Source organism: Echeneis naucrates, chromosome 3, assembly GCF_900963305.1.
Source record: "Echeneis naucrates chromosome 3, fEcheNa1.1, whole genome shotgun sequence".
Lineage (NCBI taxonomy): Eukaryota > Metazoa > Chordata > Actinopteri > Carangiformes > Echeneidae > Echeneis > Echeneis naucrates.
The window spans coordinates 1326078-1344709 of NC_042513.1; the positions used below are offsets into that span (position 1 = coordinate 1326078).

Below are 18632 nucleotides of genomic sequence, written 5' to 3' on the forward strand. Positions count from 1 at the left end.
AGATGTGCCCCTTCCTACCATATTCACCCCATCCCTTTATTTAATATTTAAGTTCTTGGGAATTTTGAGGTATAATTCTGTAGCTGCAGGGTGACCACTTCATACACAGATAGTAAATATCCTTTAAGTATTATATTAATATTAAGTATTAAGGTTTAAAAAAATCATGGAAATAATGGCAGAGATATACCTTAGTAATATTATGTATAACTATGATCAGATACATTTGAATATGTTCAGTGACTTTCTTGTGATTATGTGTGGCTGTTGTCTCCCTGAGCTTCCTAAAAGTGCTGAATCTCCCAATGGTTGTTTTCCTTTACACTTGGGTGTGATTGACGTCCATCAGACTTCTCACTGGTCTCTTCTCGTAAACCTCTGTGCGACATTCCTGCCCCACACCATTTGACTGGCGAACATCATTACCAAACAAATCATTTGGCATTGACGTCATAGGAACTTTATTATTTGAGATTATAGGAACATGCCCTGGAGCCTTTTAGAGATCATAAATGCAAGCTACACTCTTGAGTCTAGACATTTGTCAGGAATATGACATCCTTCAGGCCTTTTAAGATGCTGTTTATTTGTATTAACTCTGAGGTGAGCTGGGGTAATGTAATGTAAATGACTTCTTAAATTATCCTCAGTACATTTGAATGTGCAGTGGCGATGGCCAAGCTACCAAAACATTGAAATGAACATTGTTTGATGTTAAAGTGACATTAATGAAATCAACATTCATTCATTCATTTTCAACCGCTTTATCTGTTTCTTCGTCGTGGGGTGCTGGAGCCAATCCCAGCTCACACTGGGTGAGGGTGGAGTACACCCTGGACAGGTCACCAGTCCATCGCAGGGCCGACAGACAGAGACAACCAACCATTCACACTCACACTCACACTCGCACTCAGACCTACAGAAAATTTAAGAGTCACCAACTAACCCAAACATGCATGTCTTGGGATGGTGGGAGGAAACTGGAGTACCCAGGGGAAACCCACACAGGCATGGAGAGAACATACAAACTCCAGGCCCGGGAACCGTACCCACAACCTTCTTATTGTGGGGCAACAACACTAACCACTAAAATAAAATTGATGTTGATTTCTTTTTCTTTTTCTTTTCTTTTTTTTTTTGCACCTTTTGAACCAGCAGGTATAGCCCTTTTCTTTGCCTTTTATTTTTATGACCGAAGAAGCTTCTCTTCATGTTCTCTTTCGTCACTTTCTTTCCTCCTTGTGTCCAACAGATTCGCTACATTTCTCAGACACAAGGTGTGCCAGGAGAACATCTATTAAATTCGGGGACAAAAACAGTGCGATTCTTTTGCAAAAAGTCTGACTCCCCTTATGCAGCATGGAGACTAAAGGTGAGTAGTATTTATACACCTAAATCTCCAGATCCAAACCTGGTCAGTGTGTTAGTTTGAAGATTGAAAAAACTGTGAAGCTGTAGAAAACTGACATCATGGCATTGAATATTTCTGAGTAGCTTGATGTGCAATGATGGCTGGGTGACTGCTCATAACAAGAGGTATACCCAAGTTGTATGTTAGGTTAACCAATAAAACATTAATGGCAATAATCATTGGCTAAATAAATAAAGCATGCTCATAAAGAACCACTGATATTTTTATTGAAACAAAGCATGCACAGAATAATTAAAACCATATTCAGACATTTACCGTGAAATAAAAAAAAAAAAAAGAAAAGTCCAGGTGTTGTGTGACAGTTTCCTCCATGCAATAGACTGTTTATATGAACATAAACTACCATCAGAATTACTGCATGGCATGGTACCAGCTTCCTTGAATTGAATTTTTGCATCCACATGAAACACTCTTTTTGTGCAGTCCACAGATGAGCATGAGACGGAGACAGGCATGAAATCAAAGGAAGCAAGGAAGTACATCTTCACTTGTTTGGATGACATAGCACATGTAAGTTGCTTGGACCACAATGTACTTAATAGGCCTTTGGAGGAAGTTCAAAATCAAATGTTTATAGGTTGCAGGTTACTCAGTCTTAATGGGAGGAAATTTGGATGAAAAACACCTGTCAGCCTAACTTCCTCCCAGTTACACGCTGACCCTAAATTTAAAGACAAAGATTCAGGTTTCACTCACCATTCTCTGTAGAAACTGGCAGCTGGTGGAATTTCCCCAAGCAGACACTAATGCTTTTCTGATCTGTACTTTTGTTAGTCACAGGAGATTCTTGTGAATTCATTATTCATAATGTACAAGAATTCATCATTCTTAGGGGATTTCAGAAAAATCATTCACACACTAAACATACTGTATTGTAACATGTCACTTTTTAATTTTTTTTATATGTTACTCTGTTTATGAAAAGTTGATATATGATATGATATATTGCAGGTGAATTTAGTGATGAATATAGAAGGTAGTGACTTGATTGCGGAAAAGGCAGACCGCCGGGAGTTTGTGGGCCTGCTGAAGAAGATGTTGTTGATTGATGCAGAGGAGAGAATCGCTCCTGCCGAAGCTCTTAGCCACCCTTTTGTGACGATGCAACACCTGCTCGACTTTCCCCATAGCAACCAGTGAGTCTGCTTTGCCTCAAATTTACAGACACGTCATTATGATACTGCGTAACTGAAACTTTCCTTGTCTTTTCTGCCTATAGTGTTAAGTCATGTTTCCACATCATGGATATTTGCTGGAATCGTCCCAGCGCATATGAACTGGCCAACAGAAATAAAGTTCCCTTTGTCAGACCTGTGACCACAACCACTGCTGCCTCTGTCAATCACCCCTTCAGCAAGATGAATGGTGTCCATGCCCAGGTAAGTTTTTCAGCATATGTTTACATCATTGTCTACTGCCATTACCTGTGCATTGGGAATTTTATGAGTTACACACAGTAATCATTAGATCAGGAAATTTAAGCTATTTCAAAACAAATATAATAAATAAATAAAATAATTGAGTCTGAATAACAGGAAAATCACAGATGGTGTGTTTTGTCTTGTTCTGTTCATTTGCTCCTGTCAAGGCTGATCATGTAGATATTTCCTCACCTTTATTGCTTTCACGTATGCTGACTTGCCTGTCTTATTGCGTGTAACCACTGCTGTCATGGCAACACAATCACGTCATGTTTCTGAGGTCATGGCAACAGTGCAAATCAGAGTTGCTGAGGAGAAAAAAAGAGCTGACCCTTTTTTTTATATTAGATCTTTATAATGCAAAACATCTCTCTATTCAAAAGTCAGCATGCCAAGGATGAAACATGAAGGATGGTGACATATTATTCCTAATGCAACATAATGGTAATTACAAATATGTTTCATCTGGACAAACATAAGGACAACATCAGAAGGACACAGGCACAACCAGGCAGCTATAATTTATGTTTACATCGAACATTATGGAAAATGGTAAATCTGTTTTATGCAGGAAAACAAAGTGTTTTTAGTAATAATTTTTGAAATCCTTGTGTTTACTACCATGTGTATAGGGACTGGACTACATGCATGAGCTGTAGCAGAACAATATAGGCCTAGTTCTGTTATTCAATAAATTTGATTATAGCAAGTTACGAGAGCAGCATGAGTGGTGAAGCAGAGGCACATGCTTCGCTGTTGGTTGCTTATTCCTCAGGCCTGTCTCAAGCAGTAAGTTACACTGAATACCTTTTAAGCTATCAAAGTTTAAAAGAAATGTCTAACCCTGCTGACCCTGAATAATTCTACATTATTAATGTTTTTGCCCAATTGAGATCTTTCCTGGTTTTCAGGGAGCTTAGTAAGAAAGTGGGCCATGGTTTGGGTCAGTACCATGAAGACCTCTGGTAGCCATCAGCATAGGTTACAGTGGTAATCTAACATAGATGAGCCAAGTAAGCCACCGTCTTTCAGATGGGAGTCCATTATTATGTCCTAAATTAGATGAACCCACTAATCTTATCATTAGATGGCTGGGCCTTGTACTATGTCTGTCGAAAAAACACATTGCTCTTGACATTAATGTCGCCACCTGCTGGATAGTAAATTCTATTGTCGATCCATTGAATACTTCAGACTAGTCTATGTGCTTTTTCCTTTTTTTAGGGGTTAGCCCCATCAGCCCCCTCAGTGATGCACCCTGGGATAGCACTGCAGACAGGAAATGGTCAGTTTGGATGCAACGACTCATTTCAGCAGGCACTCATTCTATGCCCCCCAGCCATTCAAGGTAAAACATATCAATCTTTCTCTTGTTGATCTATCTGTTGGTTGGACTAAATGTCTTGAGATAAAATGTTTCTTGTCCATTGTTGCCACAGGAATCCCCACCAACACAGCTAAACCAGCAGGCTACTCTGTTCGGATGGAGGCCTCTGTACCTCTGGTCACGCAAGCGCCTCCCATCCAGCCCATACAAATCAGACCTGGCGTCATCACACAGGTAAGGAGGTAGCAAGGATATACATTATGGCAGTAAAGGGCAGAGAATATAATAACCATTCAGAACCATGTATGTTAATGAAGGACACACTTGGGCCAAGTTCCAATACACCCCCTACCCCTACTTTTTAGCCCAACCCCTAAATTTTGCACGTTCCCATGAGGTTAGTGGTGTCCAAATTCCTTTTTTCATGTGGGGGTAATGGGCGTAATGAGGAGTAGGGGCTATGAATAACCCTTCCAATGCTGACTTCCCGAGGAAGGGCCAGTGAAAATTTCCCAAATGTTTAATGTCATAATTTGCATACTGAATCAAACAACAATGGTGATCCCCAGAGAGTGAGAGGATGTGGAGAAGTCCTACAAGAAAAACCACAAAAAATTCACTAGAAACAACAGACGTTGATGGTGTATTCTTCTCCATGTACTTCTTGGTTTATTTATCAAGTGAAGCATGATGAATGCTAAAAAAACGATCTTAACAGTATTTTTTATTTTTTTTTAATTGACAAAATTTTCATTGACAGAATATGAACAGGGTGAGGGGGTTACATACGAAAATAAAATAATGCTGATTGAAATTTACACGAACCGTTTTCTCCATGTTCCTACTGGGACTACACGGTTGCTTGCGTGCCCGGACATAAACTACGTAGAGATGTAGCAAGTGGTGTCCCAATTCTTAGGGAAGATTAAAAAGCCCTACCCCTTGTGACTTCCTTTCGAGGGTGAAGGGGTAGTGGATGAAGGCTAGTGGTAATGTGAGTAGGATGAACATTGGGATTGGGCCTTGATCTTTATTTGATACTTAAGCTTACCTACTTTGCTTCTCTGCTCTTCCAACAGGCCTGGTCCAACCGTGCACAACAGATCTTGGTGCCCACTTGGCAGCAGGTGACATCAGTGCCCCCACCACCTACCACATTGGCATCTGACAGCGTGACGGGTTCACAGAGATTGGGTGACTGGGGGTAAGCAGTTGTGTGTCTGTTGTAAAGGAGGACAGTATAACATTGTTTGTATTGTGCTTTTGCATTGTGTGCTTGTATTTGTATTATCCATTTTCTGTATTCTTTCATGATATGTTTTTATATTGATATTTAGCATTTAATGTAAAACTGTATAGTGTTATACTACCTTTGCTGTGCTCACCCTGGGGAATAGCTGCACTGCTCTGATACAAAGTACAGCACGCTTGCTCCTCTGAATGTTAATGATTGATGACTCATACATGCCCTTTGGGACCAGCGACTTAGACCGTTTTGTCAGTAATAGTGCTAAAGGCTTTTGGCTCGATTTGCAATGTTCTGTTTTCTTAATTCAGGAAAGTGCGTCCCCATGGTAACCATTACAGCTCCATGATTGCACACCCTCAGCCATTCTTAACCAACCAAATGACAATGTCCGCTCACCAGCCAATCAACATAGGCATCGCACATGTGGTCTGGCCACAGCCAACTGCCAACAAGAGAGCAAAGCCTTGTGTGAACAGGTATGATTCACAGAATTATCCTTATTCAATTAACAGACACATACATGTCAAAAAAGGGCCTCTCCGAATCTGATGTTTTTTCTCTTGTAGAGGCAGCAATTTCTCCCAAAACACAAACATCCAAAATTTAACATGCCAGTCCCCAAAGATGGCTGATACAGCAAAGAACGTGGAGGAAATAGTGGAGGAGAAAGCCAGATGCCCAGAGGAAGGGCATGCTGCTGGAAAGGAGCAAGGAGTGCTGCAGGTGGAGGAAGAGGATGAAGTGAACTGCTGTAAAGTGCAGCCAGAGTGTGAGGAGCTTTCAGTTTCACAGGAACAGCGGCAGGCCATGGTGATCTCTGATCTGGCCAGCCCAACTGTTAGTGTCATCAGTATCAGTAGTGATGAGGAGGAGAGCACACAAAGACACACAATGAGGGAGTGAGTATTAATGTTCCTACAAATGACATTACTAACTTGGTTCTAAAATACCAGCATCTAAATGATTTTTTTTGTTTGTCTCTGTCTGCATGCAGATGTAAGGGTAATGCAGATTGTGAGGCATGTCAGAGCACTGTCAGCATGGAGAGAGTCTGTTCCTTGAGCAGTCCGGACAGCACACTCAGCACTAGCTCCTCAGCCTCAGCCCAGTCCAGCACCTCACCCTGCAAACATCCCAACAGGTAAGGTTAATGCACCTAATTTAGATAACGTTCCTGCAAATGTTTTGTATTGATATATATTAGGTGTTACACAAGAATAAAAGAGACATCAGTAACTTCCCTCCTCTCTTGTTGTTCAGTATGTCAGAGGATGAACAGGAAAGTTGTTGTGACACAGTTGACAGCTCGCCTGCTTCAGATGCCTCCAGCCATAGCAACAGTCCTTTCACCGAGCGACGCTTCATCGCTGACAGCAACCAGAACTGTGAGCCGCGTGTTGCATGCGTTGCCCCAGAGACAGAACCTGGCAAGCCAACAGTTCGTACTGTTGTGGTATCTCCAATGAGAGTCCAGAACAACATCAACAACCCTGCAGTCAGTGAAACACCTGGCAACACAGGTAAAACTGGACATATGTCACACTGCTAGCACAAATATATTATCATGTTCCTTATGTAAGTCTGACTGTGGGCATAATGGTGTATATGAAATGTCAAGCCTACAGGCTGAAATCTTTACTATATACTTATGAACTTATGGAAATGACATTGGCCGGCAGAGTGTTAGTCCCAGGATCTCTCAAAGCTCTGTGGTTGTGTGAATAAAGCAAATGACAGGACAGATTTTCTCTGTTTCAATGTGCCTCAAGTCTGCTCAGATGGTGTTGTTCACTGAGATTAGTGAGTGAATGAGTAGGTCATGCTAGCTCAAAGATACAGTCACCACTGCTGCTGTCTGCTCCACAGCTCACATGGCCTGGGATTACACTGTCTTAGTAGGCCACACAGGTTCTCACAGGTGATTATGGATGACTTGCTTTGGTGTTTCTGCTCTGATCACTGCAGTGGATTTTTGTTTGCTGTCTTACTCTGGCTCCAGACTGACTCTTAGAGCAGCTGCATCTGTGTAGCTGTGCACTCGGTAAAGCTACATAAAACATGCGTAATTTCCCCTTAATATTTCATGCCTTCAATATAATATTCAGATCAGGGATGTAGATGAGAAAATGTCAATAATTTTCTAGCAATCGTGAACAAATAAAGGGATCTTTCATTCCAGTCTTAAAGTTGAGTTACGCATGCTGTATGTAGGCTTCATAATAGTTGTGGTCAGTGGGACAATGTTGTCCTTTTCAGTTACATTGCATTTTAAAACTTCCCATTTATAAAATTCTCAAGGAAAGAAAAAAAGTCATACATTCATATCACCTTTCACATCAAAGGCATCTCCCTCCCCAACCCTGAAGCTATCGCATCCAAGGCCTCACAAAAAGGGCACAGCTTACCATTCTGGTCCTAGTGGGTGTATTTATAGCTGATGGTGTGACTCCACTGTAAGTTCTATGTACGAGCTTAGTCTGAAATCCCTCCCAGATCTTCCAAACATTTCTATTTATAATCATTTAGATCATATTCAGAGGACAGATTCCACTGTGTTTAAAGGTTTGTGACTGATCAAACACAGTTAAATCACTGACAAGCCTACAAAGCTTCCTTTCATAAAATCAAATCAAATCCAATTTATTTGTATAGCACCAAATTATAACAACGTTACATCAAAGCACTTTACATATAGAGCAGGTCTAGACCAAACTCTTTATAAAATGATTTAAATAGACCCAACAGATCCCCTGATGAGCAAGCACTTGGCGACAGTGGCAAGGAAAACTTCCTTTAAGAGGCAGAAACCTCGGGCAGTACCAGGCTCAGAGGGGGCAGCCATCTGCCTCGACCGATTGGGAATAGTAATACTATTATAGTATACTATAGTAATACTATTTCTTCTGTTTTGATTGGATCCGATCTCTGGTTGCATGACATTGGACATTAAATAGTCTGTATTGACATGTGATCTCAGCCTGTCTGTCCTTTTTACCACTCCTTACACAACTTTTTACCTCAGTCTTAGATCCTTCATTCCCGTCCAAAGGGCGAGGCATCCCTGGGCGGCAACACCTTCACTCCACTCCCCTCCTCAACAGGCCACAGAAGATCACCCCTGCATTCCAGCCCCAGCAACAGCAGCCCTTAGGCTTTGGGAAGGTGAGCAAATTCATAAACCATAGACACATACACAACATTTTATATCATTCAACTTTGGAAGGTTATTGGAAGTATGGGATGGCAAAGATAGTATATATTTTTCTTTACAAGAACGCAAATAAGTTTACTTCACTGGCATATGTAATGGCACTAAATACAATGCTTATGGAAAGGCTCAGTCTATAAAACAACCATGCTAGATTATTGGGTTCTGAATTTGTGACTTTTTTTTTTTTTAATCAGCAAAAAAAAAATCAGCAAAGCAGTATTCAAGTAGATCAGCATCCAAAAGCTCATCTCACTTGGATATACTTCACTCATCTTGTTTGTTGCGAACAAATCTAGCAGCTACACTAACATTACCTACTGTGTTTAAGAATGAAGGGATTTAACTGTAATTCTGACTACTTGCAAAGTAAAGCAAGCTGGATGTGGTGATTAATACCAGCTGTTTAGAGACACGACCTAGATGTGCATAAACAAAGTAAACTGCAAACTCTAGTGGCCTGTAAAATTAAGCTATGGTCAGGGTGAATCTGATCAGCAAGATTCTTTTTCTGTCCTACAGGTGCAGCATTTTGGTTCCTGCCATCAGGAATGGAATGGCAATTTTGCTCACAGGAGACCACAGGCCTATATCCCTCCCACCATGCATGGGCACACTTTTACCCTGTCCCACAGCAGCCCAAATCACACTACAGGCCCCCACCCCCACCTTGCGGGCCTCCCGCACTCCCAGCATACTTTACTATCCTATCCTCCATCTGGTCCTTTGGTCACTGCTGCACCTGTGGCCCACCTCCTGGCTTCCCCTGGAGCCTCTCGCCCCGTCCTCCAGCCCACCTACAGCATCTCCCACCCAGCAGGCATTGTGCATCAGGTTACAGTGGGCATCAACCCCCGGCTACTGCCCTCTCCTACCTTGCACCCCCAGGGCCAATTCAAGCCCCTCTTTCCCCCGCACTCTTACATTGCCTCACCTGCCTATGCCAGTTTCCCTCTCAGCCCTACCAAAATAAACCAGTACCCTTACATCTGAGCATGGTTGCCCATGTACCCTTCATACCACCTGAGGGCTAAATAAGCAGGGCGAATTCTATCTTAAAACCACAAACATGGTTTTCATTTCCAAAACCATGGCACAACCACAGAAAGCAAGCTATTTTTTGAATCATGTCAACTTGGGTGTAATTGAACTTCAAGCTTTAAAATAAGAGTTCCAATGGTTTGATTAGGGCAAAAATTAAGAAGGAAATACTGTATGAATGATTGAATGAAAGAATGAATGGGTAGTTAAACTCACACTTAATGTGTTTTGCACATTTGATATATCTTTGCATTGGATCTTCTACGAATACTCCTCAAAACAGGTAAATAATTGGGGTGGTGTTGAATAGTTAAGACTTTGCACCCCTGATCCCAGCTATTTTTCTATATTGCCTTCTTGCGTGTGCAAGACACATCCATATTTGTAAAGCCATCCCAGTCTCTAGCTCTAGATCGACAGATGCACATGTTGTCTACAGTGTATGTTGTGCTGCGTTTGAAGTATTTGTACCTTTTCGGTGTCTTTTGGTGTTAGCAATGTCAAGTCAATTAACCGATTTAAATAGGGTTGTTCCTCACGCTGCATGTGGTCTTGCATGAGCAAAAATGTAAACAGAAAGATGCATAGACGTTGCTCTAATTGTTTGTGTCACAAGACTCGCTGCATTGTATAACTGTCTCCAGCCATAGTGCCTTACATATTTGAGGTTGTTCATGTTACTACTTATATATGACTATATACATGAATATAATGTACTGGACTGCAGCACTTGAAATTCCAATCAGTCGATGCATCCTATGTGTGAGTGTATGTGTGTGTGTGTATGTATGTATATATATGTATGTGTGTGTATATATATATATATACATACATATATATGCACATGTGTATATGTCCATGCATAGCCTGCATGGATGTGATGTATCGCGAATAGCGGTGCTTATTTTTTAGAGTCAGTGTATATTTCAGTGTGTAGTGAGTAACTTTTCCGTTCTCTCAAGAAGAACAGCATGCTTTGCTGTTGCGAATGCTTGCTGTTTCATTAAAACATTTTTTCTTCTTTTGTTTCCCCTATCCCAAATGAACTAGTGTACAAAGTGCAAGTACTAAGTGTTGCTTAATATTTGATAATCACTTTCTATTTAGTGAAACTCTTATTACTAACAGTATTTGTACTGTTTGATGAAACTGCAATACAATCTAAGTAGTCGTTGATTATTTTCTTTTTTGTCTACGCATTTTTATTTTTGAGTGTTTTCATTTTATTTCTTAGGTATTTAGAAGTGTGGTGGGCATGGCTTTGATTAGGTAAGGGAAAAAAATGCAAATTAACGGTATGGAATCTTCTCAGCCTGAGCAAACCATGCAGTATTTGATATACACACGTATACGGACATATATTATAGAACTAGACTATTTAGTACAGATGCTTGATAAGGTGTGAGTTAATTGTGTGCAATTCTCTCATTTATGCATGTGTGAAGAAGTTAACCTTTTCCCTTTACATTATACCATTTGTTAAAGGCTTAAGGCTTATCGGTGTCAACTGCTTATTTTATACATTCCATCAGGGAGGATATATACATATATATGATGGAAGCACCAGTCTATATATATGTAGATATGCTGTGTGTGTGTGTGTGTGTGTGTGTGTGTGTGTGTGTGTGTGCGCGCGCGCGCGTGCGCATTTTTTCTTGTTCATTTTACTAGATATTTGTGTTTTGTTTTTTTCTTTAATTTGCAAATGAAGTTGCTTGTGCAGCACCAAAGACTGTAATTCATTTCCTGAGCAGGTAGCTATTCTGTTTGCATAGACCTCAGTTATACTGTAGTTTTAGAATGGGGTTAAATTAAAACAAAACAAAAAAAAATGTATTTAAACACGGCCGAGGTTTTGTCTAGCTTATTGGGCAATTAATAAGTCGTATCATTTCTGTCTTGAATGTATCATAGATAAGCTGCTATATGATGATTGCCACTTCAATAGCTGTGAAATTAGGTGATTTCTCTGAGTTAAAACCTAGCGTTGCTATTTTTGTATAGGTCCCTAATTATCTGAAATAGAAGTGGTTTTGATTTTTGTGTTTTGCGTTCATATTTGGAGTGTCATTGTAACTACTGTATTGCTGATGATGAATATTAGTTGCATTTGTTGTTCTCGGGGTGTGTGTTTTTGCATCAGTATTTTATCCTTATTAACCTTTCAGGCTCATCACTGCATATAAATTATGTATCAGTGTAACTTAATTTTTTGTATGTTTTCATATTGACGTTTTGTACACATCTAAAGCTGTAGCTTGCAGGATTGATTTAACTTTTTCCATTGTACGTACAGAATATACTACCAGTTCTCTTATATGTATTACAGGAGCACTGTGAGAGGCCAGGAAAAAAATCCATTTTGTTTCTGTAATGTTTTCACCAGTCGCACACAATCACACTTGCCACTAAGCACTCATACAGGTAGTTAGGCTTGTAAGGCTTTGGGTGATTAGACTGTGTCCAAAAATAAACTTATCCCAACATTTCTTCTCACAAATAATTTTTTACAACTTGCTTTACTGTTAAATTGATTTAAACAAATACTGCAACTTTTTATCTGTTCAATGTTATATCTGGCTAGAATACAGTTTCATGATTTGTTATTCTAAACTGCCTTGTGTTTGGATCGCTCTCCCCTTTATGAGTGTCTCATATCAAAATGATGTTTTGTCAATGCAAAACTGTGGCCATTGTCATGTGTTCCTTACTGAAGAGACAGTGTGAGCAGCACTGTGTATGTGCCTTGCGATTCAGAACGTGAGAGTTGAATATGGTGATTCCTCACCACTTAATTAAGGAGGAAGGTATAGATTCCATATAAAGGCTGTTATCATGAAGACAGTCTAGCGGCCTCTCAACTAAGAATTACAAAACACAAACACACAAACCAGGACTTCATCACAACAGAGGGCATGTACACGGTTGTGGCTCTCCTTTTGTCACTGATAGCCGCCACACAGGTCTCTCCATGATAACACACCAATGAAATACACATAACACACACCTACTCTTTAAATGATATGACACTCAATGATATTTGGATAGTCACTCTGGCTGAACAGCAGATGCAATACTTTACATTGTGCGGTCATTGCACCACCAAGTGTTCTTAGATAATCTCCATGCTTTACATTACCTTGCATGCACACCTAAGTTGCTTCACGTTGTCTATCGCAAAGATATCTCCCCAGAGCAGCTTTTCCCTCACACAAGTTGAGGCTGAGCAGGAGAAAGTGGAGCACAGTTGATGACACTCTTTTTAAAATCAGTGGAGCTGTGCTCTGTGTATCTGGATATTTATTATTATTACATGTTCGTGGAGGAGGCGGCGAATCTGTGAAGGAGATTATTGTAGTTTCTCTGCACGCTCAATCATGAGTGCAATACTCCACTTTGCAAACCCTGGTATTGATATGTTTGTGTGGGGTTTCTCTAATTGCTTTTTTTTTTGTCTTACCTGTATGCTTTACTGATCATACTCGAGTATCACTTTGGGAAAGAAAGCTTATGACGATGAGGCATGAACTTGGCAGATTAGTGCTTGAAATAGTTCCCCTGTAATAAGCATGTGAAATGTAATCTGTGTTTTGATTCTTCTAAAGGTATTCACCAGCAATGCGCCTGCATAAACTCTCCAGTACTTGTTTAGGAAAGAATGGATGCAAGAGGAGAGAAATGTTAAACTGTTTTGTTTTTTTTTTCACACAATTGACACTTTGGTTTATGGATAACTTTTTTTTTTTGAGGATTTGTGTAACATTTAACAGATAAAACAGCTGTTTGTAAAATTATTACTGTTAAGGTCATGGTTTTGATATCAACAACAAAAAAAATCCTTTGCTGTGATATTATCCTTTAGAGATGTTAATTCAGGGTCTGTATTAGTCTCAATGTATTACTGTGTTACTCTATAATTTCAATTGATGAGGTCTGTTTTTACTCAAGCTTTTATTTTCAGTTATCTGGTCATCTATCAATTTCAGAGTTAATTCACACTGCAAGTTATGGAATCATCTGTTTAGACAGCTCATCAAATACACTTGATTATGAAATCTGAACTGTTACTGTTTTAATACCTGTAGATTTTTTGTGGCTTTTTTTCTCCATTTGCTTTTTTCTTCTCCATTTTGTGCTACACTAGTTTGCCATGTAGCAATTGCACTGTGCAATATTTACAGTATGAGGACTGGGAAAACTAACTCAATGGATGTAATGTCTCTTTAAAGTTTGCGATAGTGTTTCCTCTCTAGTTCTCAGTGATTTAGGTGTGACCAAGCCTTCTCTACTTTGTCACATTAAGCGGGTTTTCCAGGTGACTCTTTTGGTGAGTGTCAAAATAACACTTTATGGTGTATTATTGTTAAGATTCACTTTGAATTAAAAAAAATCTATTGATGCAGCTTCTTTTGACTTGTTCTCTTTCATGAATCCCATTTTTGTGGGTGCCTATGTTTCAAAACCGTGAAAGCAAGTCTGCACATCTTGAGAAAGTAAAGTCAGACATAGGTATTTTAACATTTGTTTCGGGTTGAATGTGTCAGTTGATTTATCTTGTGTTTCATCTCATTACAAGAAAAATGGGAACAACACAATTAAATGATAACTCTATTCACTGACACATAATCATGCTATAGAATTAAAAGCTATACAAAGCATACGAAATAACAATAAAAATTATGTACCATTATTTACAATAAGGTTCTCTGATAAAATCTTGGTTGGTCTCAGTTAAGTCCCATTAAACTTCACTTTCAACATGACTTCACAGGCCTCAGCTCGGTGATTTACTGGGTGTTTGCTGACATCTCGTGGAGATGAAGCGGTACAACACACCACAGTCGTCTCCACGCAAATTAATATTCAGGTATTGATAGCTGTAACCCATCCATCCCTTCGGGAAAGAAACACCATAGATGTCAGTAGCGGTGCAGACCCCCCTTCCCTCCTCAACATCCATCCACTCTGAACGCTCGAGGCCGGCGGGCTTCATGCGGAGCTCATCCTGTCTCTTGACACCCGGCAGATGTCGTCCTGCTCAGCTTTGACTTTCTCCAGACAATCAACAGCATTGCTCACTTTGACCAAAGGTGAAAAAGACTATTTTTTATTACTATTTTTAATTTGATTGAATTCAAGCCGTAATTGTCACTGAACGTCCCTCATCCAGCCGTAGCGGAGCTGAAAGTCAAGCCTTCTGCACCGAGCGCGTCGCCCCTGCGAAACAGGCACAGGCACGGCGGTGATGGGTGGACCGAGCGGAGCAGAGCTATAGGGCTCATTTCTTAATTTCCCTTCACCGCCACTCCCCTACCCCATCACCACCAGCCCCCCGCCCCTCAACCCCCAAGACATCCAAGCCCTTGGACACACGACGAGACCGCGGGACGCGCCGTGTTTCTCTGCCTCGCGCACGAGGATTGATTCAATGTATTATTTACGACCGAAACTTCAACAACTTCTCCACTGGATATGGCTCCCGGTCTGAGGGGTAGGCGGACAGGGCACCGCGGAGTGGTGGACACAGGCGGAGCAGACCACGGCGGGCTCTCGGAGCCCCGGAGGAGGAGGACGGCTACCGCTGCGGGAGAGGACGGGAGATGTTTAGGAAGCGGGTATCGAGCTGGAGCTAGGGGGATGCTCGCCAACTGTCTCCTGTCCGCAGGAATGCTTTCGCTCCTTGTCCGGTGCGCTCTGGCCGCAGAGGGTAAGCCCGTCTGCAGAGCAGCTGCAGCCCGACAACACTAACCTCTGACACATCTACACAATTTATGTCCAGGCTGTTGGAGCACATTGGGTGGAAAAAAGAGGGTGGTGGTGATGGCGGGGGGGGGGGGGGGGGGGGGGGGGTCTTTTGTTTCACACTGACAGCGTTTTGTGATCCACACATTTATTGCTGCTGGCTGCATGATTCACCGGCTGCACGGACGGAGCTGTGGTCGGCTGAATATCACGTTAAATCATCTCCAGTGAAGGATAAACTGAACTATCTGCGGTCCGTCACCGCATGAATCACCTCACACCGCGCTATATGTGCGTAGACGGCGGGGTTGTGTTGGAATTTGCGCAGACAGAGGTGAGAGTGTATGTCCAAACAGCTATTACTCGGAATTAATTCCCTCACTGACCAGCGCTGACATGATATGTTGTGGGAGGGATGCAGCTGATGCTGCTGCTGCTGCTGGTCAGCACAGGATTTGCTTGTATGTGATGTAACGCTCCCTCTCACCTACTAATCTTCACACCTGAGCCTGTTTTTGTCTCAGGTCGCACTGCATTGAATCTCTGCTTCTCCTCTGCAAATGGACTCACCGTGAGCCATCTCAAACGCAACTTTCAACAATTCGGGATTAAAAAGAAAATGCAATCAGTCTACCTTTGTCTGTCAGTTTCAACTCAATATCAGTTCGGCTGAATGATATTTCCATTAATGGGGCTGTTACATGCCATCATTGTGTGTAATGAGCTGTAGGGGGGTAATTCCGGGGATGCAGTGCAGTCACAGGGCAGTCAGTGTTTCAGAGCATCTGGGTCAGCACTAATGACACATATAGTCTAGCCCACTCTTGGTCTGTTTGTCTCTAGCAGTGTGTGAGGCAGCTGGGATTTACACTGACTGGCTGCATCACTTTTCTTGCAGCTCCTTGCACCACTTCAGACTAGATTGGTTTTGAAATCTCTCTGCAACTCAGAATTCGAGATGTTTCTTACCAAAGTGTCAAGTGCGAATATCTAATGATCGGGCCATCATCCTCCTCCAGTCAGCAGACTGATGTAGTGGCTGTTGTCTCACCTCTGCTGATGCACTGCTACAGTAGCACAGTCTCCTCCTCACCCCCATCCCCCTGCTCACAGTCAGCACATCCATTCGTAACACATGAGCTCAGCAGCACCAGCACACGAGCTATACGCTAAAGGAGGCACAGCAGTACTTTTATTATTCAATCACTGGACAAAGGACTGTGACTTTGGAGTGGAGATAAAGGAACTGGCTTCCTGCAGAGAAATACTGGATTTTGTTGTCTTAGTGTTTATTGAGTTAGTTGTTTGAAAAATGAAGAACTTACTCTTACTTTTAAAAATGATCCTGGGTTATCTCCCAGTCATTTTTTATCTTTATCTTTACATAATAAAGTACGATGTAATTCAGTAAGTCAGCGAGAAGAGCATCACCCCTCTCTATCCAGCGTGCATTTTCCTAAAATTTTAGCTTAAACAGAAGGTTACAGTTTCTCCCAGGTGTTTCTTCAATGACTCATCTCACAACAAGACAAGTTTTTTTGTTGTTGTTTATGGGCTCTGGCCTTTCTGTGTTCCTGCGATAGTTTCCTTGGGCTTCCTCCCAAAGATGTACAGCTTTCTAGGTAACTCTAAACTGCTCCCTTGGTATGAGTGGTCTCTAAATCAGCCCAGTGATACACTGGACTCCTCCCTCGACCAGTGTATCACCCACCCTTTAAGGATAACTGGTGTGGATAGTGAATTAATGATTCCAACGGCTGCTGTGCACTGGACTGTGAAACATAAAAGGTTTTCAGTTACATTCACTTTTTAGTGCTCCACTAATCCCTGCCTGCTCCTTTACTGGCTGAACTATGGCACACTGGAGTCAGGATGATGAATGGAAACGAGATGTGTTAGTAACAATACGCTGCATTGCAGAAATGCCACATTGGGTTTGAGGTCGAATGTAGAATTTACTGTCACAGGTAGCCCACATGTCTACCATCGAAAATTGACGATATGCTGCACGTTCAATATCATCATATAAAGCATCATATGTATTTTGGTAACATTTTGTAAAATATAAAAATGCAAAAATAATCCACGGGATTCCATCACGATTGTTTAATCATGCTCAGTAATACTTTTGGTCAATGCATTTTATTTAAATCCTTAGGTTTTAATAACGATAATGTTTGGACTCTAATGTTGTGTTTGTATGAATACATTTGTGTGTGTGTGTGTGTGTGTAGTTGTAGTGAATGGAAAAAACATCCTCAATTGGCTTTGAGCTACTAATGTCCAGACTTACAGCTTCTTCCCTTAATGTGTGCAATTTGTGTAACATGTAGTTTCTATGGGAATGCCAATTTTTGTCTAGCAGCAACATTTTCCCTCTAAAGCTTTTAACAGTCAGCAGAGCGGAGGACGGGGTGCAGTGTCAAGAGGCATCCTCAGTTGTTTTGGCTGCAGAAATGAAGCTTTTTCATGCAATTAGATTGATCTTTAATTAACTCACAGAATCTCTTGTCTGGTTTTTTGCTTTCTTATTAACACAGTTGTTGAAAAGATGTGCAGATTGAGGACAGGAAGAAGGGCCAGCTAAACCAAAGAATTCTTGACCTGACGACAGCTCTGTTTATTTCTATCTAACTGCAAGCTGGCCATATCTCTCACATGCTGACAATTTGATTTAAAGGGGGTTAACTTCCTAGACAGCTTGCTGTGTGAGACACCATCCCCTGATCTTTTGTTATCACTTTCTGCTTGGGAATTCATTGATAGGAGTCATGACCCTAAGATTCAAAGCTGTTTCCTAATTGCAATGCAGTCGTGGGTTTTTACGCATAAGATGACTATTATGGTACATCAAATGGGCAGTGAGCTTCACATCACAACATTACCGCATTTTAAATGCGGTAATGTTGTGCTCCTGCTGTTTCCCTCTATCTAGATGAGCCATTTCAGGGGTGCCACAATGGTTAATGTTAAATACCCTCTGGGAACTGGCTTGAAAAACTAGCACCTATCACTCACCTTTAGTCTAAATGACCTGTCTGCATTAGCCCTGTGTTTTCAGGAGCACGTAGGGGTCAGTGCCACTGCAGTGATTTATTAAACCACATTTATTTCCTCATATTGTGATCAGTTAGGTGGTTTCTCCTTCAGTGGAGCTTTAGCTTGGCCTTAGTCTCATCACATAAGTAAAACCTCAACCAGTAGTTGGTATG

At 41.2% G+C, this 18632-nt stretch overlaps 2 protein-coding genes across 3 annotated transcripts in view; both read left to right on the forward strand.

Annotated features, from left to right (window-relative positions):
* hipk3b (homeodomain interacting protein kinase 3b) overlaps nt 1-12164 on the forward strand; it is a 33726-nt gene extending 21562 nt beyond the window's left edge. For both annotated transcript variants that reach the window (XM_029497752.1, XM_029497753.1), the window contains 13 exons: nt 1253-1372; nt 1856-1942; nt 2384-2568; nt 2652-2811; nt 4078-4201; nt 4293-4414; nt 5260-5384; nt 5738-5905; nt 5996-6328; nt 6424-6570; nt 6690-6949; nt 8452-8591; nt 9160-12164. In XM_029497752.1, coding sequence (XP_029353612.1) covers nt 1253-1372; nt 1856-1942; nt 2384-2568; nt 2652-2811; nt 4078-4201; nt 4293-4414; nt 5260-5384; nt 5738-5905; nt 5996-6328; nt 6424-6570; nt 6690-6949; nt 8452-8591; nt 9160-9630 — 2442 coding nt within the window. In that variant the 3' untranslated portion in view covers nt 9631-12164. The remainder of the gene's footprint in view (nt 1-1252; nt 1373-1855; nt 1943-2383; nt 2569-2651; nt 2812-4077; nt 4202-4292; nt 4415-5259; nt 5385-5737; nt 5906-5995; nt 6329-6423; nt 6571-6689; nt 6950-8451; nt 8592-9159) is intronic.
* Nucleotides 12165-15111: 2947 nt separating this feature from the next.
* kiaa1549lb (KIAA1549-like b) overlaps nt 15112-18632 on the forward strand; it is a gene marked incomplete at its 5' end in the record, with an annotated part of 50508 nt that continues 46987 nt past the window's right edge. The window contains 2 exons of the mRNA XM_029498450.1: nt 15112-15169; nt 15212-15385. Coding sequence (XP_029354310.1) covers nt 15112-15169; nt 15212-15385 — 232 coding nt within the window. The remainder of the gene's footprint in view (nt 15170-15211; nt 15386-18632) is intronic.